This window comes from Pelodiscus sinensis, chromosome 1 (genome assembly GCF_049634645.1).
Source record: "Pelodiscus sinensis isolate JC-2024 chromosome 1, ASM4963464v1, whole genome shotgun sequence".
Lineage (NCBI taxonomy): Eukaryota > Metazoa > Chordata > Testudines > Trionychidae > Pelodiscus > Pelodiscus sinensis.
The window spans coordinates 284,045,985-284,068,676 of record NC_134711.1 but is presented as its reverse complement, the minus strand read 5'-3'; the positions used below and the strand labels follow the sequence as shown (position 1 = coordinate 284,068,676).

Here is a 22,692-nt window from a genome sequence, read left to right as displayed (position 1 = left end):
CAGCAGAGCTATGGTGCCCACAGCAGCTAGAGAACTGCAGCCTGGGGAGCTGCAGACAGCAGCACTGCTGCATTGGAATCCTAGCAAGGGGCAGCAGTTCAGCACGGGACAGAAGGGACCTCCTGTGGTCCGGCAAATGGTCCGGCAAATCCCCTCGTTCAGGCCTGGTCAGGTCCCAAAGGTGCCAGACAAGGAAGGTCCAACCTGTACAATCAGTGAAAAGAAGAAACCTGAGAAGAATCCATAAAAAGTGAGACCTGGGGTGGCATGGCACCAATAGACAGAAAATAAAAAAACGTAGAGAGAGAACTTTCAAATATAAATACATCATGCCATTGAGCTGGAAAGGCAACAGATCTCTGTACAGTTTTGATGTGACAGACAGAAATACAGTATTTAGACCTACACGCGATGTTCTACTGAAGATGCCCTCATACTTAAGGGAGTTCAGAGAACAAAAAATAAAAATAAAAATGCAAACAAAATCAGTGGAAGGAGCGGAGGTAATAGAAAATTAAAACTGTACATATTTAAGCAAAAACAAATGGGACAGATACGTCAGTAGGCTGCAAATACAGAAGAGTAAAAGTACTTAAAGAAATATATTTATCTGAGTAAGTTTCAGAGCAACAATAGCCTAGCACTAAGAAAATTAACATTTAAAGTTGATTTTTTTGGGTGGCGAGAAGGAAAACCAGTAATCTCTCTCAGTACAAATAGTAGAAGCTCAATCATGTAGCACACCTTAAAATTACAGTATTTTCCTAATGTATGGAATTATTGATCTAGGACAGAGATAGAGCAGATAAAACAATACATCTCCACCTCTAATTACTATGACATGCCAAAATGTGATCTTTCAGGTTCTGCATTTCATGTTATAATTCATGGTATCAGTAATACAATGTTTAATTAAGGAATACACTAAATACAAAAAATGATATTGTAACATAGAATGTAGCTAAGTTTTGTTTTCTTTGAGAGACTATTACAAATTAGGTTTTAGTGACTTTTTGAAACAAGTCACTATCCCATTGCAAAAAAGTATTTAAGAACAGGAAAGGCAGCATGATTACCTCCTCCCATCACTGCCTGTAAATCTGGAATTACAGCTGACTACAATATCACTGAAACCCAGGTGTTGCACTCAGTTCCTGGTCTGAAATGAGATGTTAATTCCATCGATGATGAGTGGTTCTACCATAAAGAAATAATCAATCATAACTGCCTGTTTACAGTTTTAATTTTGGGTTCTCACAGGAATAAGTCTTTCCAACCATGCACTTACCTCCATGTTCAGCAAACTTCGGGTTGGAAAGGATCATCTTGCAAAACTTGAGCCCATTTTTGTATTGTTTTTGTTCATAACATTTCTGGAAAAGATGAGGCTCAGATTACACTAATGAAAATACTTTTAGAACAATAGTTCCTCATAACAGACCAATACAAAATAATTTATCAGGTCCTTCAGTGACAAAACAGCAGACCACTAATTGAAATTCTATTTAATTCTGCTTCCTCGACACTATGTACATTGTTTCTCTTACACATTCATTGGAGTGCCTTTATGGGTGCTTGGGTTAGAGATGTTAAGATGCAGGTAACTGACTACTCAATTAGTCAATAAGGGAAGGCAAGCCAGCTAAGTCCCAGCTCGTGCCAGGTCCAGGACCTACCTTTGTTGCGGCTCTGCAGTTTAAATGTACTGAGAGCCGGGTTGCCTGCCCACCCAGCTCTAGTACATTTAAACTGCAGAGCTACAGCAATCGTAGGTCCCAGACACAACATGAGCTGGGACTGAGCCAGGCTGTCTGGGCCTGCCGCAAGGAGGGATGTAAAATTTTTATTAATTGGTTAATTGAATAGTCAATGCTATTTGCATTGACTATTCGATTAGTTAATAAGGGTGCCTCTGCCTTTTAAGGGTGGCAACAGCCCCAGGGCTTTTGCCACTCTTTAAAGGCAAAAGCAGTGCAGGGAGCATGGGGCCAGAGGGCACTCAAGTAGTTTCCTGCTGGCCCCATGCTCCCTGCAGCATTTTAAAGCAGCAGCGCTGCATGGAGTCCAGGGTTAGCAGGGGAATCCCCAGCTGACCCTGGCTCCACCTGGGACTGCCACTTTGAAATGCAGCGTGCAGCCCGGGGCCAGCTGGGGACTACCCAGCTGGCTGGGCTGCACACAGCGTTTCTGGGCTCCACGCAGCAATGCCATTTTGAAGTGCCCTCCATTTCTTCCACCACCCAATACCTCTGGTAGTGGCAAGGAGGAGAGAAGTGACTAGTCAACTAGCTTGTCAACTATCTGATAACCATTTGCATCCCTACCTGCGGACAGTGGCTGCTTCACAGCAGCCTCCCCTGCCCACTCCCCAGCACTGCAACTTCTGATAGAGGTTGCAACATGCGGGAAGAGGGAGGGAGAGAGAAAACAGGCAGCACCGCAGAGCTGATGCTGGGGAAAACAGGCTTTTAAGCTGGTTCCCCCCCAGAACTGGCTCCTTCTTCCCTCCCACCTCCGCTGTCTCTGATACAGAGGCAGAAGGGGGAATGAGAGTGGTCAACTGATAAGCCTACTCCTCACTTACACTTCCAGTCTGGGCACTATCATTATGGGTACTAACAGAACACACAAAAATTCTGGTCAGGAATATGTTTGAAAGTTGCTATAGCATTCACATGAGTACAGAAGAGCAAGTAAGTGTGTGTTAATGCTACCTAATAATGTAGTATCTTGTGCCCTTCCAGAACACCAGAGTTAAACACACAAAACTTCTGAAAGCCAGGAAACAGAATGAAGACTGAACAGAATGTCTGTACAATCATGATTGTCTGTAAATTTGAATTCTCTTTTCTGAGAAGCTACACATGGATCCAGGGAAAAAGAGTTCTTTGCAGGAGTGGTGGGATCAGAGGCAACCACTGTGTGAGCTAGTTACTAACTGAAAACTACCACTGTTGAATATTATGAATATGCATCCCATTGGCACCTCAGGGTGAATAAGAAGGTAGAACAATACTGCTACATTTTGGGAACCCTTGTGTGGAAGTGGGTGGGGAAAAACAAAGTGGGAAGAGATTCGGGCACTTAAAACACTCCGCTCCTGATTTCATTTGTAATTTTCTCTCAGAAGTCTGACATATCAGAAAACAAGAATTTCAGTCTCCATTTTGTATTGATTAATGCAAAGTCCAAGTCAATGTTTCCACCATTTCCAATTTGATTAAAAATTGGACTATCAAAAAACTGTATGTCATCCAGCTGTTATCCATATTCAGCTGAGCACCAACCAGTGGTAAGGAGGAGTCTCACATGAAGTACAAAGTCCCCTTTCCTTAAAATTGAATTGAAAATAGCATGTCCCATCTTGTGCAAGATCCTCAACAGCAGAATAAAAACAGTTCTAAGTCAAGTCACCGCAATGCACCCAAGACTATGTGGAAGGACAGCTTTATTTACTCTGCACTAACATCTGCCATATTTTAATCTACAGATTGGTTTCAGGTCAAATAGCTAAAGCTATTTCTACTTTGAATGACTGGAGTACTTTTGTTAAGAGCAAATTGTGATTTAGTGACAAAGAATGTACAGCTTTGGACCTAACAGTCTCCATTGGGGAAGCCACAGCAACATCTTAGCAAAAGACAAATGCTTCACTTTGAGCTGCAACCTCAGCCATGACAGATGGAGGTTAGTGGAGATGTAACAGACCCATTGCTAATGGGGATTGTCAATGTTTCTCTAAAAGACAGGCTACCAACTTCAATTAAAGAAACATTGATATGGTGTATTCTTAAGAACCTTTCATCCCATGTGTATGAATTAAATAAATTATGGCTATAATGATTCTTAATATCAAGCTGCCTCCAAATTCTTTTAATACAGACCTACATTGGTACAAATGTACATATGGTACACTACTTGTGCTGGCTGAATTAGAGATGGATGGAGACCAATTTTAAAACACTTGACGAATACAAGGTGCTGGCTTGTGCACTGAAAAACTTCAAGAAGTTGACAGGACTGCTTTCAAGATCCCTAAGGGTAGAGCTGGGAAATTGCTTCTTTAACCTAAGAAAAATCAAATTGAGTTATTCCTTATGTTTAAGCCTCAACATATTTAATGCTTGTGATTAATGCTCGTGGGTGATTAGCCTCTACATAATGCTTAAATGGCTTCACCTCCCACTCCCAAATTTAGTTAGCCAAGTAGGGTTTTTTTTTTTTTTTTTTTAAATGCAGACCTCATTAATGGGGTCCCTCCAAAAACCCAGCACACTCTGGTCCAGCAACATGTGTCGTCCAACATCCGTGGTCTCAGCTGCCCCAGCGACATGGGGCCAAGGCCAGAGCCTGTGCATCTAGCAGCGAGGAGGGGAAAGAGGGGAGAGGAGGATAGCCCAGTTGAGGGGGGAGGGGGAGGGGAAGGGGAGTCAGGGTTGCCTGCTGGGGCTGCCTACCAGCAGTGGGCCATAAATTCGGGGGCCGGTGACAGAAGACCTCCCCTATTCTGGCAAATTCTCTTGTTCAGGTCCAGTCAGGTCCCGACCGTGCCAGACAAGGGAGGTCCACCCTTTAGTTTCCCATCTTTACCTAAAATAACCCAGATATGTTGACTTTACAGGCACACTGGATGAATCATCGTTATTTGGAGATAGCTGTTACTGCTGAAGGGGCCTGCACTCCCCCCGCCCCCACACACACACACTTCTGTACCTTCATGGTTTGTACTACATACTGTGGACTTCCTTTATGATTTTATCTTTAAAAGAACTGTCAAGAGCACTTAAGGAATTGGGATGAATATTTTTGCTGAATAAAAAATTAACACTTCAATTTGACTTGCATTTATATTTACCTTTAATCCAGGAAGATCCTAAAGCACTTTTATATTTTTTAACTTTATTCAATATTGAAACAGCTATGAAGTGAAACAAGTATTCAGAAGCAGAAAGCAACACTATCAAGAAGGGATAAATGCTGTCTCAAATTATGAATACATTTATACAGATAAAATATAAACACAAACTAAAGTTTGGCAGTTTAGAAATGATCAACAAAACAGCACCAGTTGAATCAATGTTTTTGTAAACAGCTCCCTCTTGAAGAGGCTACTAAACCATGTATTTTCCAAGAAAGTTCCTTCTCCGTATTGTGTTTTGAGTGTCTCAGTAGGAACCTCTAGATTTTAAGTCCTTTAGAACAGAGACTTTAGGGCAACCCTAAGAGAGGTGACCATTCTGCAGCAAGGTAATTAGGCTAGGTCTCTAGATTAGAAATGTTTGATGGTATAGTAACTTCAGTTTGGGATGCAATTTTCCCCCTTAAGACTTCTATATAAGCATAAAAGGTCTTATTTCAGTCAACAAACCAGCAGAAGCTATAGCATGAAAATCGCCACTTTTTCTGGCAATATGATTTGAACCTGTGACGGGGTGCAGTCACAGAAGACCCCTTGGTGATGCCTTTCAGAGCGCTGACACAGCCACAGCCACTGCCACTCACCTGCTCTCTGGGGCTTCTCACTATGCTGGGCCAGTTCCCTGGTCTCCTCTAGCCAAGAGCCAAAGCCAAGATTCCCGTCCACGCCCGAGAAGCAGTACAGACACTGAACCTCTTCAGGTTCAAGGACAGTGCAGTTTAGGACCCAGCTTCCTAGGATACCACTCCCTAAATGGTACCCCCAAAAGTTAGGTAAGGGTAAGCCTCCTTTAGCAATGAAAGAGGGAATGTACACACTGATCATTTCTCCAGGTAATTGTTTACACTGGGTTTGATAGAAAATAAGTGATTTTATTAAAGTACAACCACGTTTTAAGTAGTAATAAGTGAGAACAGGCAGAGCAAAGTAGATTACAAATAAAAAAAAACAAAACACTTGGCTAATCCTACACTGAAACCTCCGTACAAACTTTTCAAACTAAACCTAAAACCTTTTTTCCTGTTGCCCCTCCAAACCAGGTCTGTCTCCCCAACCCTGGGGTCTTCGAGTCCATTCTTTAGGTGTAGCCCAGCCAAAAAAAACTCCTCTTTTCCTATTCTTTTTTAAAAAAAAGAGTTCCCTTATTGTATGGGGAGTCACCTGGCCACCATTGCTAAGCCTTAAGAACAAAAGGCTATTTGCATATGACTGCCCAGACACTGAGGCTTCACCTCCCTGATGACTTTCATTCACATCATTATCATAAAGTATTCCCCACTCCATATGTCTAATTTTACACACAAGAATGATATACACATCAAAATAAGATAAACAGAACCAGCAGATCATGACATGAAGATTGATATACATGAAATAATTTGCTCCAAGCACCTTTGAGTTATGTATATTCGTGTCCATGGGGGGGGGGAAAGGAGGTCTGTCACAGAACCTACAACAAGAAGGTCTGCCAATATAGCTGCAAACATTTTCTAGTGTAGACCTGGCCTTAATTTATCTATCATCATGCATAAAGTTATGGTTCAACACAATCTGATCAGCCCAAGTTCTATCAAGTGCTTACAAACACAGTAGTGGAACCTGTTAAATTAGGTTTCATTTTGTAATACAAAGGCACTTCCTCTACATCAGTGGTCTCCAACCTTTTTACACCCAAGATCACTTTTTAAATCTCAGAACTGGCGAAGATCTACCGCCCCGCCCCTTCCTTGAAGCCCCTCCCCTTCCTTGAAGCCCCGCCCTCTCTATTCTCCTCCTGTTCATCACTTGCTATCCCCCAGACCCTACTTGCATAATTTAAAAATAAACTGTTTATCAGAGTGTGTGATACATACAACTAAAATCACGTGTTTATAGTTATAAAATAAATGGTCTGGTTTTTATTCATGCTATTTAAATCTAAAATGAAGCATTTATAATTATACATTTTGTGGGGACGGAGTACTGTGGCTGGGGGCAGGGGAGAGGGAACAGGGGGCAGGGAGGGCAGAGGACAGGATTCTGCAGCAGGGGACAGAGTGCCAGTGGGGACAGATCTGTAGCTGGGGACAGAGTTTGGGGAGTGGGGACAGCATTCTGAAGTTGGGGACAGGGGAGTGGGATGCCAGTGGAGGCAGAGTCCCCTGCATCTCCCTCCTCCCAGCATTCCTCCGCCCCCCCCCCCCCGGAAACCAGTGAGTGCCTGCCCCCGGGCCGCCCCCCCCCCCAGGAAGCCCTGCGCGCATGCGCACGCCTGCCCAGGGGGCTGACCCCCCCCACCCGTGCAGGGAAGCCCCGCACGCACTCACCTGCCCCGGGGCCAACCCCTCCCCCCGTGCAGGAAAGCCTCGCACGCGCCTGCCCAGGGAGCCGACCCCCCCACCCACGCAGGGAAGCCCCGCGTGCGCGCCTGCGCCGAATCCAACCCCCTCCATGCAGGAAAGCCTCGCACGCGCCAGCCCCAGAACCAAACCCCACCCTCCCATGCAGGAAAGCCTCGCGCACGTGCCTGCCCAGGGAGCCAACCCCCCCACCCGCGCAGGGAAGCCCCACGGGCGCTTGTCCCGGCGCCAACCCCATCCCCGCGCCGGGAAGCCCTGGGGCCAAACCCCAGCGCGCCGGAAGCCGACACTACCTCCGTCTTCTTTGGAGGTAAGTAGTGGGGCTTCTGGGGGGTGGGAGGGAAATGGGGGCGGGACTTACAGGACGCCTCACGAGCTACTGGTCGAGGCCTCGAGATCGACCAGTAGCTCCCGAGCGACCGGTTGGTGACCACGGCTCTACATTCTAAAACTAGGCAAAAGTTTTAATGCATCCAAGATATTATCAAAGTTATGACCACCCAGAGTTACAAATGGACCAAAAATATTCACAGTATAACCTGTCATTTCCAGCACATTTATCACCATGATACGCAAACACACGAGTAGCCATTACATCCCATGACCACAGAAAACAATGTAGGCAGGGACTTCACACATATTTGAAATGATTCCATGGTATACTTCTGTTTAGGGATGCAATAGTGTAGTCGATTAACCAACAAGCAAAAGCTTATTGGTTAATGCTACAGACCACACGTATTTCCCCACCCTATAGGCTTGCCAGCAGCCTAGCTCAGTTCCCACTCACTCCAGGTGTGAGAGCGCAGCTTCTCCTCCCTCACCCCCGGGACAGGGGCTGCGACCAGTATCAGAGGCAGCAGCATGGGGTGACAGGAAGCTGGTCCACAAGAGGAGCTGTTTTTTCAGCTGGCTCCCCTTGCAGACCAGCTTTCTCTTGACACCCAGCACTGCTAACTCTGACATAGGGGCAGCTGCACAGGGTGGAAGGGGGATCCTCAGGATGGAGCCGGACCACACTGGCTGTCAGTTCCACCCCGGGGACTACAGAATAGTCAAGTAACCAGTAAGAATTCATGAAGTTAATCAACTATCAGTTAACCAATATTTAACATCCCTACTTCTGTTTCACATTTTTACGCTCTGAATTCTGAGCAACTTTCAAATCAGAAATAAAATTCACAATGGTCTTAAAAAATCAGAGACTTCCAGTCTAAGAACATCAGAGTTATGAACAAGGCAATATAGATGTTAGATGTCAATTAATTGAATAATCAAGTAACTGCTTCAAATATTAGCAGTTACATGATTATTCTGTAGTCCTGGGGGGCAGGGCTGGCAGCCAGTTCACTCCAGCCCCACTCCTAAGGAGCTACCTCCTATCCCATGCTGCTGCCTTTCTATCAGAGCAGCAGGCAGGAATTAGTCTGTGGGGACCTGGTCTTTAAATTGGTTACTGCCTGCCACCCCATGCTGCTGCCTCATAGGGTACATCTAGACTACATGCCTCTGTCGCCAGAGGCATGTAGATTAGGCTACCAGACATAGGAAAATGAAGCGGCGATTTAAATAATTGCCGCTTCATTTAAATTTACATGGCTGCCGCGCTGAGCCAACCAACAGCTGATCAGGATGAGGTATACCTGGGTGGTCGACAAATACCTTTGATATCGCCACCCATGCATCCAGACTATTGCGCTGAGCCTACAAACAGCTGATCAGCTGTTTGTCGGCTCAGCACGCAGCCATGTAGATTTAAACAAAGCGGCGATTATTTAAATCGCCACTTCATTTTCCTATGTCTGGTAGCCTAATCTGCATGCCTCTGGCGAGAGAGGCATGTAGTCTTGACGTACCCAAAGAGAGGCAGCAACGTGGGGCAACAGCAACCCCTGCTGGCAAGGGATCACAGCTCCCCGGGGGCTGCACCAGCAACCTACAGAACAGCCTCTGTCCATGGTGAGCCCGAGCCTGCCATGGACAGAAACTACTCCACAGCAACCTACCCCATCCCCAAAGTGCTGCCTCCGATAGAGGCTGGTGGAGCCAGTGCTTTTAAGCCAGCTCCCACCAAACACCAGCTCTTGCCCCCTTCCCTCCCAGTGCCTCCGTGGGAGTGAGCAAGGGGGGCTGGATAGACAGAACCAGCTCTGCAGAACCAGCTACCCATGCATATTAGTTCCCACCTGTTCCTCCCCCACCCCAGTGCCTCAGAGAGAGAGAAAGGGAACAGCATGGGGGAAGCAAGCACCCCTGCAGGAGCCAAAACACACTGGCAGCTAGCTTGAAAGCCGGCTTTTCGGGTGTACCGGCTCCTGCCTGCTTCCCTCACCCTCTGCACTGATGTCTCTCTCAGAGGCAGTAACACAGAGAATAAGAGGAGCAGGTGGTTCTCATTCCCAGGAAACACTCCCCCATTTTCTCTGAATTGATGACATCATTATAGACACACATGGGAAGGATACCATTTAGGAATTTCACAGGTATTTCAACAATTTCCATCTTATCAATCTTAATCTGGATAGTACACACAAGAGATTCACTTTCTGGACACTACAGTGCAAATAAGTGATAGTAACAACCACCCTATACCAGAAACCGACTGACTACTAGGGATGTTAAAGTGTGTTTAAACAGATAATTGCTGGAAATTTCAGTAGTTACAGAGTGGGAGGACAGTCAACTCCCCAGGAGTGAGTATGAGGGGAGCCATCTTAAAAGCTGGTTCCCAGCATGCACTGGTGCCCGTCCCCTCTCTTCTGCTCTGATCAAGAGGAAGCAGCACATGGGGAAGGTAGCAGACAGCTCCCCAGGATCTGAACTGTGCAAAGAACCAGCTTTTGAGCTGGTTCCTGACGTTTATCAGGAGCCTGGATGTTACCGTGAAGACTTATCAGTTAACTGTGTATACGGTTTCACTTTCACTTCCCTTCTGACCACTGTGTTAGCCTACACACCACCAAATTTAATCTAGAACAGAGTTTCTTAAACTGTGTTCCACGGTACACCAGTATGCCACAAGACAGTCAGAAGTGTGCTGTGGAGAAAACAGAAAAAATTCTGCTCCCCTGCAGAGCCCATAGACAGCTCCCGCTGCAGTAGCGCCCCCCCACCCCCACCCCACCAGCCTGCAGAAATGACCCTGTCCCACCGGGCCTCTGCTGCCGCGCAGCCTTCTCCTCCTCCACTTCTGCAGGCGGCAGCTTTTACAGCGGCCACTGCTGCTGGGAGGGGGAGGAGTGGCAGGAGCTGAAGAGCTGCTCCTGGACCATTGCATTTTAAAAGTTCCACCTGCGGGGCACCCAGCTCAGGCTCTGTCTCCTCCCCTACCTCTCCCACCCACCTGCGGCACACTCAGGCTCTGCTGCCCCCTCCCCACTCGAAACATGCTTGGGCTCTGCTGCCCCCCATGAGCAGCTGCTCTCTCTCCCCCCGCGCTCCTTCCCAGCCTGCTGGGGAAGTGGTAGAGTTTAATCTGGCGGGGAGGGTCGGCATTTCTACTGCCCCCTCCCCTGCCAGTGGGAAGTCTGGTCTGGTGCTGCAGCTGCACTGGGTTCCCCACTGCATGGGCAAGGGAGGGGGGCAGGAGGGAACTGAGCCGAGGAACAAGAGCATACTCCCTGGAGGCTTTCCCTGCTGCAGCAGGATGCCAAGCCAGGTAAGCGTCCCCCCCCTCATGCCCAGACTCCGTACCCAAACCCCCCTAACCCTCCTCCCCTTGCCAAGACCCCACATTCCCAGCTTGCTCTCACACCCTGCCCTTAGCCCCCTCCTCTACCCTCCCTCCTGGCCAGACACCCTGCCCTGAGACGCTCCTCTACCCTCCTGGTTCAGTGGGTTTTGTTTGTTTGTTTGGCTCAACAACTTTCCCCTGCGGGCTGGGTGAAAAAAAATTGTTTGGTGTTACTCAGTCTTAAGTTTAAGAAACACTGATCTAGAACATAACATAAGATCCATTGTCTAAAGCCAAACCCTAAGATGCAACCACATTTGACAAACAAACACCTAATGGATCTCTATCAAGCATTCTTAAAACTACAATCCCCACCTAGGGATGTAAAGAAACAGATTGACAGAGCCAGGCGGACACAGAGAAGTAACATACTATAGGACAGTCCCAGCAAAGAAGAGATCCAAATCTAGAGCTCCCAGTTAAAACCTCTACCTTAAAGGATCTACAGCCTATCCTAGATTTGATTCCTCACTCTCAGACCGTAAGCAGGTCAGTACTTGCTTACAGACAGCTCTGTCCTCAACCCAAAACAGATACCACACCACAGAAACTCTAATCCAGGAACCAGCCCTGCAACGAACCCTGTTGCCAAATCTAGTCACATATCTAGTGACACCATCATAAGACCTAACCACTTCAGCTACACTGTCAAGAAGCGCTCATTCACTTGCACATCTACTAATACAATATATGACGTGCCAGCAATGCACCTCTGCCATGTACATTGGACAAACCACACTACTCTCTGCAACAGAATAAATGGACAAATCCAATATCAAGAATAGTAATGTACAAAAACCTGGAGGAGAAAAATTAGCCTCCCTGGAGACAGCTACAGACTTGAAAGTTTCCATACTGGAGCAAAAACACCATAGACTGGAGTGTGAAACTACTCATTTAATATTCATATGCAAATTTTACACCATCAGATGGATTTGAATAGGAACTAGGAATAGCTAGCTCATTGTAATAAGTAATATTCCTTTTCAGGTATTCTCATTTTATCACTGTTAGAAGTAAGCCACATGCACCCTGATTAAATTAGCCTCATTACCATGGACAGGAATACTCCCATCGCTGTAGGTATGTATAAATCCCTATCAACTGAAGCTTTCACTTAATGTATCTAAGGAAGTGAGCTGCAGCCCACAAAAGCTTATGCCTTAATAAATGTGGCACCTTAAACACTAACACAGGACTCCTTGCTATCATTACAGGAATGTGTCTTAGAGATTTGACTCTTCAGTAGCTCTGGAAGGGAGATCCTGATTGTGCCGATATTTGTTAACTAACTCTGCTATAGCAGAATTCTATTTAATTTGATCTTAATATCCATAACCTTTGACTAGGCTCTCACATTTTTGTGCATACATAGCTTACTGTAATTTAATTCTTTGTAAGTAGAAAAAGTTTGATTTACAACCCCAATATGTAGTCTTATTTTGTTGCAATGTGAATAAGGTCTGAAGATGACAACCATGGGCAGAAACTGGAAACAATTTCTGGAATGACATTAGATTATTACTGTAGAATCAATTTGTTCTTTTAATTAAAGTGGATTTTAGGGTGGAAACTCAGAAGGGAAGAGGCTTCCTCATAAAGGCTTTTTTTTTTTTAAATACAAGTGTTCCAGGAATAGCGTACTCATTGCCTCCAATGGAAGTCTCATCAACTTGGTTAAATCTAAGTTCAGATCAAGATGGGAGATGGCTCTCTAATAAATGAGTTTGGCTGCAGGGTTTGAGGGTGTCCTGAGTTGGATGAGGATGTTCGAAAAGTGGATGCCAAAATTCAGGGTACACTCTCACCTTTTCTGACATTGGCCATTTGTAGAGCATTAAGTGCAAATAACTCTGATAATGAAAAAGTTAGTTGACACAAAGTTCCCCACACTCATTTATTGCACCATGAAGTTCAGTATGGCAGAATGTCAGTGTTTCCTTGTGTACATTTTCCAGGATGCTACTCTCTCTCTCTTCCTTGTAACAGGAGGACTTGGAGCATCAGGGGCTGGCGCACAGGCAGCAGAGGAAGTAGTCTGTGGTGAGGTATGCAGAGACCTACACAGTACATACTCCAGAAAATGTAGGTGATTTAAGGTGTTCTTTACAAAGCACAAAGAGAGGCCCTTGAATACTGGTGCCATGTGACTTTCTGTAATTGACAGTCTGAGTATGCCTGATCAGGCACTTCAGTTTGTGTAGGGGGCAAATATCATTGAAGGATACCAGCTGAAAAGTCCCTTCAGACAAGGGTTGGGAAGACATCCTGTAAGCAAATTCATTGGTGTCAGCATTGCCTTCCGCAAAGTGGTATTTCACACCTTGGGCCTCAGTACTGAGGCTGGCTTTTCAAGTAGTGTCTGTGCTGAATTCAGACCTCTGGAAATGTATAGTTGGATGTGACATTCCTATAAGCTTCAAGGGAGAAGCAGTTGCTGCACAGTACACTAGCAATGAGTGTGCCTTCCATAGGCAAATTAAACTTTGACACAGACATCAAATTCAGGAACACAGATACCACATTTCTTAAATCCAGTTTGAGGATCATTGTTTCCAACAATCCTGAGGGAGAAAGGTAAAAAGGGAGTTTAAACTCTCTCTCTCTATACCTAAACAATACTACTGGTCTATTTTATTCTTGAGATAGAAGTATTACACAGACAACATTAAAAGTTTAAAAAAAAAAAAACCTACACATAAGCTGACATGAGCTCACCTTCCAACCTGAACTGGAGTCATCTTTCTACATCCCCCTCGGGGTTTCCTTGTTTCAAACTCTGTACAACTTCAGCTCAAAATATGCAAATAGTCTTAGGAGGCCTCAGGAGGAGAGTTCCTAAGAATTGGGTCCCTTCAGGAACCAGAGGTGCTGCTTGTTTGCTAGATCATAAAGATGACCTTGAGGCTATATTTAAAACCAGGCTATTTGCCCAAAAGTCTTCTCACTCTTGATCCCTGGAAAATCTAATTTCAATCCATACATGAAAATCTTTCTAAAGAGAGTGGCTTTAAGAGGACCGATAACCAAAATGAATATTAAAATATGGAACTTCACTAGGAGGATGGGGCATGCAATTCCACAAACACAGACAACTGAATTTAATTAAATGGACCCAAAGGTATTAAACCAAAATTCAATAAAATTTAACATAAGTCAATAAAGTTTCTTAATTCCACAAGGTTTACCCACAATACAGGCAGTCCCCGAGTTACGCGGATCCGACTTATGTCGGATCCGCAGTTACGAACGGGGCCGTTCTTCTCCCTGGTCTCCAGCAGACCAGGGAGAGGAAGCAAAGCGGCGGAACACGTGGGCAGCGGACAGGGCTGTCCGCTGCCCACACGCTCCAAGGCTTGGCTCTGCTTTGCCCCCCCCCCCCCCCCATCTCCCTGGTCTGCAGACCCGGGGGGGGGGGGGGGGGGCCAAAGCAGAGCCAAGCCGCGGAGCACACAGGCAGCAGACAGCCCAGATACGTCTGGGCTGCCCGCGTGTTCCGTGTTCCGCCGCTTTGCTCCGGACACCTGTGGTACAGCAGCTGGGGCGCTGCCAGTTGGTCCCGTAGCGCCGCTCTGGGCGCTACTGGACCAACCGGGCAGCACCCCAGCTGTTCTGCCCCAGGCGTCCTGATTCAGCCACTGCTGGTCAGATTCAGCAGCGGCTGAATCAGGACGCCTGGGGCAGAGCAGCTTGGGTGCTGCTGGGTTGGTCCAGTAGCGCAGAGGAGCGGCGGCGCTACTGGACCAACCCAGCAGCACCCCAGCTGCTCTGCCCCAGGCGTCCCCACGTCAGCCGCTGCTGAAACTGACCAGTGGCTGACTACAGGAAGCCCCTGCCCCGGGCTTCCTGGAATCAGCCGCTGATCAGTTTCAGCAGCAGCTGACTTGGGGATGCCTGAGGTTCTTAAGTTGAATCTGTATGTAAGTCAGAACTGGCTTCCAGATTCAGCCGCTGTTGAAACTGATCAGTTTCAGCAGTGGCTGAATCTGGACGCCAGTTCCGACTTACATACAGATTCAACTTAAGAACAAACCTACAGTCCCTATCTTGTACGTAACCCGGGGACTGCCTGTAGTGTGAGTATGAATAAGTCATCAATTACACTGGAGTGAAACATCTATGAATTGTTACTATCCTCAAACATCACAAACTCCAAACATAGTTGAGATGACTATTTGATTTTCAGCTTACAAGATAGTAATTACACAGCCTATGATTTCTACTCAGTTTTATACAGAAACTAGTCTAATTCTACATGCTATCAATATTAAATCAACCAAGTATCCCTACGCAAATTTATCGAGTCAAAATGTTGTTCTACAAACGTGCACAAACCAGTACAGCTTTAATTACTAGTTATTAATGTCTACTAACATTTCTATATTACTGTTTTAGTTCTGAAATAAATGGTCTCTTTTATTCATGCTATTTAAATCTAAAATGAAGCATTTATCATTATACATTTTGTGGGGACAGAGTTCTGCGGCGGAGGGCAGGGAAGAGGGAACAGGGTGCTGGGAGGGCAGAGGACAGGGTGTCAGTGGGGACAGGAATAGGGACAGAGTTCTGTAGCTGGGAACAGGGGAGTGGGAACAGAGTTCTGTGGCTGAGGACAGGAGAGTGGGGACACAGTTCGGGGACTGGGGACAGAGTTCTGTAGCTGGAGACAGGGGAGTGGGGACAGAGTTCAGGGAGTGGGGACTGGGGTACCAGTGGAGGCAGAGTCCCCTGCGTCTGCCTCCTCCCAGGATTCCCCCCCCCCCAGAGGGAAACCAGCACACACCTGCCCCAGGGCCGACCCCACCCCCCACGCGTGCGCCTGCCCCGGGACCGACTCACCCCTCCTCCCTCCTGTGCGGTGCAGGGAGCCGATGCTCCCTCCCGCAGTACACCCGGCAGAGCAGCTAGCGCTACTTCCGGAATTGCCGGAAGTGGTGCTAAGCTGTGGGACTTCTGTCCATCCCCAGGAAGCCAACACTACCTCCATTTTCACTTGAGGTATGTAGTGAGGCTTCTCGGGGGTGGGAGGGAAATGGGGGCGGGGCAGACAGGACGCCTCGCGAGCTACTGGTTGAGGCCTCGCGATCGACCTGTTGGTGACCATGGCAATACAGTAATTACTCATTTAACACATGCCCGCTTAACACGTTTTCGCAATAGCATGGCTTTTTTTTTTAGGGAACTTTTTTGAATAACATGACCATCCCCGAAATAATATGAAGATAATCAAGTGGCAGACTACTTCGTGCGGTGGTATAAGTGGATGAAAGCAGTGGTAATACTCATGAGCGGATGAACACACATGGTCACTGCACTCCTCCACTCACTCACGTGTTTATCTTCGTATTTTAACAAACCACGGCGATTTATGTTGCTAGATATCTAATGTTGACGTTGACGACCCAGCACCAACAAAAAATTGACTTTGCCACCACCACCTGAAATGCAACCCCCACCTTTTCCGTTACTTTTAATAGGAAAATTGACCCCGCATAGCATTTTTTCGCTTTGCACGAACATTTTCAGAAACGCATCTATAATGTTAAATGAGGAATTACTGTATTCTACAAAGTAGGGATGTGAAAGATTAACCAGTAAGGCTTACTGGTTCTGGTTAACCAGTAACTGGTGAAGGGCTGCAGCAGCTTTCCGCCTGCTACAGAGAGGGGACTACTCCAGCCCTGCAGAAGAACCACTGCGCACAGGGGCTGCGCCAGCATCCAGAGTAGCCTCTATCTGTGGCGGGCCCAGGTACTCCACAGCCAGGTGCTCCTCTGTCCATGGCAAGTTCAGACACCCTGCAGGCAGGGACTGCTCTGGAAGAGGCTGGGAGCCAGCAGCCAGCCCCAGTGCGGGGCTGAGAGTGGGAGTGCCACAGTCTGGGGGGGGCTGCTCCAGCTGGGCTGAACCAGTCCCTGCCCAGATCCTGCTTAGTCAGTTAACTGATTAAATGTAAGGTCAACATAACCTTTAACCAGTTTACTGGGATTTTACATCTCTACAAAGGAATTTCAGAAGATTATCCAATGATTCTCATTAGTCAGCCCTATCACAGAATCCCAAAACAAACAGTATTAACATTCTTATCTAAAGAATTCCTAAATACACTTTTTATAAAGAGCTACAATAAATAATGTTTTCTAAATAGGAAACATTAAGGGACCTGTCTAACCTGCTGGAGCAACCTAATGATATTCTAGCATGCTTTAACATAGTACTATCTACTTCAGTGGTCACTAATCCATCCACAGTGACCACGTGGTCGATCCTGGGGACTCTCCTAGCCAATCATGATCTCCAGAAGCACAGCAGGGCTAAGGATGGCTTACTCTCTGCCTGCCCCAGCCCCATGCCACTACCAGAAGCGGCCCTGCAAGGAATGAGGGAGAGGGAAGGCAGAGGTCATAGAGCTCTGCGCATGCGTGAAAGCACCACTTCCACTGGCCAGGAACGGGGAATTGTGGCCAGTGGGAGCTGGCCAAGAAGTGCCAGCAGAGTGTCACAAAATATGGAATTTAGGCATGTTATATATTGGTTAATTGACTAGTCAATTAACTTCAACTCCCAGACCCGGCACGAGCCGGAACTGAGCTGGGCTGCCTGCCTGGCCAGCTCCTAATCAACTTTAAATGCAGAGGTGCAGCAGGGGTACATCCTGGACCCAGCACGAGCAAGGATTGAGCCAGGCTGCTGACCAGCCGCTAAAAAATGTACTGGCACGGGGAGGACCCAGAATCATAGAACTGGAAGGAACCTCGAGAGGTCATCCAGTCCAGTCCACTGCCCTCATGGCAGGACCAAGCACTGCGTAGATCAGTGTCTCTCAACCAGTGGTACGAGTAGCCTTAGGGGTACGTGAGAGAAAGGGGGGGGGGGACGTCAACAACTGAAGTGTGGAGAAAAGTTTTTGAATTTTTACAGCGCTTAATTATTTTTGTACTTTTTACACCCAAAAATTTCATCGCCAGCACTCCGATTAAGTTGTCTAAACAAATGTGTTGCAATAGTAGAAAAAGATTGTGTGTCTGAAAACTGCAGGTACTGAGGGTAGGTTGTTTTTTTTTTTTTTAAAAGAACACATTGCTAATCTGATGCTCCTACCACTGGTAGTATTGTCAGGGAATTTTTGCACTAAGAGTGTGATCAATTAAATTTGGAATTGAATCTTAGTTTAGGGATTGTGTATGTAGAACCCAAGTGCATACTAGGGATGTGAACAGGTAATTGGCCATGCCTTTTTGCCCACATGGTGGGGAGCATGGGCATCTGTGAGGTTGAGAAACACTGGTCTAGAATGGATCATCCCTGACTGGCGTCTAACCTGCTCTTAAATAGGTCCCATCTCAACCTCCCCTTGCTGCAGTTTAAGCTCTTTACTTCTAGTCCTATCCTCAAGAGGCCACGGAGAACAATTTCTCTTCCTCCTCCTTACCCTATGAGATACATAAAAACAGCTACCATGTCCCTCCTCAGCCTTCTCTTTTCCAAAATAAACAATCCCAATTCTTTCAGTCTTAACAGGTCATGTTTTCTAGACCTTTAATCATTTTTGTTGCTCTTCTCCGGACCTTCTCCAATTTCTCCACATCTTGCTTGAAATGTGGTGCCCAGAACTGGACACAATTAGGGAATTAAAACTTCAATGATTTGGCTTATTGAATAGTCAATGCAATTTGCATCCACTATTTGATTAGTTGATAAGGGAGCTTCCACCTTTGAAATGTAGCAACAGTGCCAGGACTGTTGCTACACTTCAAAGGCAAAAGCACTGCGGGGAGCAGAGGGCCAGTAGGGGACTCAAGCAGTCCCCAGGGGGCACTGCCACTTTGAAATGCCGCAGGGAGTCCGGAGCCAGCTGACCTCATGACAGGGGACTCTCCAGATGACCCCAAGCTCCATGCAGAGCTGCTGCTTTGAAGTATCCCCATCTCTCCTACCCTCCCCCCCCACCTCTTTCTGATAGTCAACAGGCTAGTCAATTAGTTGCTTCCCCCGTCCCTTTGCTGCCTCTATCTGATCATATCCCTAGACATAATACTCCAACTGAAGCCTAATCCTCACAGAGTAGAGCAGAAGGAAGACTTCTCAGGTCTTGCTCACAACACTCCTGCTAATGCATCCGAGAATCATGTTTTCTTTTTTCTGAAACTGTGTCACATTGTCGACTCATGTTTAATTTGTCATCCATAGTGACCCTTAAATCCCTTTCAGCAGTACTCCTTTTTAGACCATCACTTCCCATTCCGTATGTGTGAAACTGATTGTTCCTGCCTAAGTGGAGTACTTCTCATTTGTCCTCATTAAACTTCATCCTGTTTACCTCAGACCATTTCTGTAGTTTGTCCAGAATCATTCGTGTCGTCTATAGCATTAAGCGATAAGCTTTTTCTTATTGGTTAATTGACTACACTATGACATCCCTAGGAGTCACATGTCCCCTACTCTCAGTGGTGTGTTGGCCAGCTCTAGGAATGGTGTAGGACCCAGCAGGCAGGAAGCAAACCTGCCTTAGGCCACAGCTACGCTTAACCTGAAGATCAACCCTCTGGAGATCGAGCTTATGGCATTCAATTTAGCAGGTCTAGTTAGGGCCCGCTCAAACACTGAGGGTGCCCACATCAGTGCTGGTACTCCTACTCTTTGCAAGGCGTTGGAGGAATCAATGGGAGCATTTCTCCTGTCGACCTTCCACTGCAAGAATGGTGTGAAAGTTTCAATCAAGGTACAATGACTCCAGCTATGCAATTAATGTAGCTGGAGTTGTGTATCTTGACTCAAACGTACCCCTAAGGATAAACCTGGCTTTTGTCTCACTGTGCTGCCAACCAAGCAGTGCCACCTGGTGGGAGGACTCAACCCCATCCTGGAGTCAGCAACCCATACTCCCTCTTGCAACCTAGAGTCCCTGTTCCAGTCCTGATGCCCTCCCAGGGCCAGCATCCCAGGTCTCTTCCCCAGGCTCAGACCAGAGCCTCCTCCCACACCCAACTCCCCGACCCCAGGTCAGAGCCCATACCTCCTCCTGCACTCCAAACCCCAGTCTGGTGAAAGTGAGGGTTGGAGAAAGTGAACAGAGTAGATCCTAGGTTGCCCTTAAATTCAAAAAGTGATATTTGGTGTATAACAATTGGAGACCACTGGTCTACCTGGACCAATTAAAGTCACACCCCTACAGTCCACATTAGGAATGTAAAATCCCAGTGAATTAGTAACTAATTAAATCCTATATTTAACCGGTTAACCAAGATCCCCAGGGAGGGGCAACCCCAAGTGCATAGGGCAGGGAAGAGGCTCCCACTCACAGCTGCCCATGCTCCCCACCATGTGGGCAAAAAGGCATGGCCAATTACCTGTTCACATCCCTAGTATGCACTTGGGTTCTACATACACAATCCCTAAACTAAGATTCAATTCCAAATTTAATTGATCACACTCTTAGTGCAAAAATTCCCTGACAATACTACCAGTGGTAGGAGCATCAGATTAGCAATGTGTTCTAAGCTTTTTCAATTGTATTGTTAATGTACAGAACACACATTAGAGTCTGCAATCATGAAAGACAAGATAGCAACTGCTCGTCAGGAAATCATTATTGCACGCAGTAAGCTGGGAGGGGGAGCAAAAAGGCAAATAAGTCTACCTGCATATAAACTGGTCAAAATCACATGATAATTTTTAGCAATTTCTCAACCATTTATACAACTGCTTCTTCATACAGTTCCACTGCATGCAATTTAATAGTTTCTCCCCTTAGGGTTTGTCTACATAGGAAAATTAACTGCTATAGCTATACTGATATAACTCCAAAGGGACTATTATTCACAACAGTGGCCCTTTTTGGTTTAGCATTAATTCCCTTTTGAAGTAAATTAAGCTAACCTGAAAACAGCAACTGTTATTGCAAATTATAGCAACCACACAGGAATTTATACTAATAACTACAGGTATAGCAATGCTGATACAGTTTCCCAAAGTAGACAAGCCCTTGTGTCTAAGTAACACAGGAAATGGTTCAAGTAATAACGACAGTTAAACCTTTACATAACAATGACTGTGATTCAGTAAGTGCAGAGGACTCCTACCAAAAACTAGCACTGTGAAATGAAACTTTAGAGGAGTTAAAAAAAATAAAAGCAGCTAGTCACAGAAGAGAAAACAAATCCACAGGTCAAGCGAGTAACACAAAATTCTGACTGGTTAAATGTCAATTGACAACTATTATTTGACCTCCATCAAACACTCTAGCTGGAATGTCCTGATTTAACATCTGCCTACTTTATTAATTATGCATGGTACCATTTTTTCAGAATTTTTATTTGTGTGTTTTACATTTTTCTCTGTTGAAATAGCAACGATTGTTTTTTTTTTTTTTAAAAATAAGCATAATTATCTCAGCTTATGCTTAGCTGATGTAGACCATAAACTCTTACTCTTTTTTTGTTGCTGTTCTATTAAGTAAGTACTTTAAAAATTACCTGACCATTGACACTTCTCAATCCATCAATTGACCAGTTGTTTAATAGGTCACACGTGCAACCCTAAACTCTGCTCAGAGGATTCTTAAAAATGAAGAAAAAACATATGCAGGAATAGAGGACGTATAAAGAAAGCCACAATATAGTATGGTTAAATGACAAGTTCAAGGATGTTGTTTGAAATAACATATATGTTATGTCCTTCAGAAAATGGAAACCCAACTCACAACGGATTCTACATGAATTAAACAAGTATTGCAGGTAATACACAAGATATAGCGCGGAGCAGATCTGAGAAGAAACAAATAATCCCTCCCCCCCCGCCCCAAAAAAAAAGTACACACCAAAAACCATCAGTAGCATGCACCACCATACCTCTGGAACAAGGTGTAATAAAAAAATAATGACCAAATATCCAGTAAGAACATTTAACACCACATACAGATTGTTTCTAGGCACATATCTGACTGCCTATAGTTAGACACTGGAAGATAAAATGGTGGTAATTTGTCTAAAATGCACGGTCCTAGAATTTAAAATATTATATGAGATGTATTGGGACGTAACTGCTACTGTGAACTTCTTTGCTCATAGTAAAAATAATCACTTAACTGTTCTAAAATTAGGAATTTATTTATAGCAAAGATAGCAAGAGTGCTACATTACTTAGTAAGAGGCATACCATAACCATACAGTGAGCAGCAAACTGCTGTTAAAAACTATTAAATCTTAAAATCTAAATGCTGCCCAAAACCAACAGGAGAAACTAATCAAGCAACACTTGCCAGTACACATCAGCAGCAAATGTTTTAGCTTTGGCGCTTGGATTTGTTCTCTTGTTAAGCTCTTGGCCAAACTAAACTTAACCCTAAAAAAAAAAAAACAAAAAAAAAACCTTATCTTAATACCTAACGTAGCAAGAAAGAAGCTCTAGAAGCATATAACCAATCCATGGTTTCCAGTAGTTTTACCATCATAACAAACCTGAATCTCCTGTGGCAGGTATGGATGACAAGGTATTTTAAAATTCCTGGAGCTTTGTTCATGCTAGGGCTAGGTCTGTATAGCAGCTGGGAGGTGTGACTTCCAGTCCTGCAAACATACATGCACTAGCTCTGCTCAAGCTGGGGCCTAAAAGTAAGTGTAGACACAGCAACATGAAGTTCAGGCTAGCTCTCCATATAAAACAGTGGTCCCCAACCATTTGAGGTTGCCGGGCGCCAGAGG

The 22,692-nt window shown here is 45.6% G+C and overlaps 1 protein-coding gene across 5 annotated transcripts in view; it reads right to left on the bottom strand.

The window, feature by feature from the left end:
- Positions 1 to 22,692, bottom strand: part of NAA16 (N-alpha-acetyltransferase 16, NatA auxiliary subunit) — a 107,613-nt gene that overhangs the window by 82,433 nt on the left and 2,488 nt on the right. For all 5 annotated transcript variants that reach the window (XR_001368356.3, XM_006124387.4, XM_006124386.4 and 2 more), the window contains one exon: positions 1,289 to 1,373. Coding sequence is in view for 4 of the 5 variants with exons in the window: in XM_006124387.4 (XP_006124449.2) it covers positions 1,289 to 1,373 (85 nt within the window). In the remaining variant the exon portion in view is untranslated. The remainder of the gene's footprint in view (positions 1 to 1,288; positions 1,374 to 22,692) is intronic.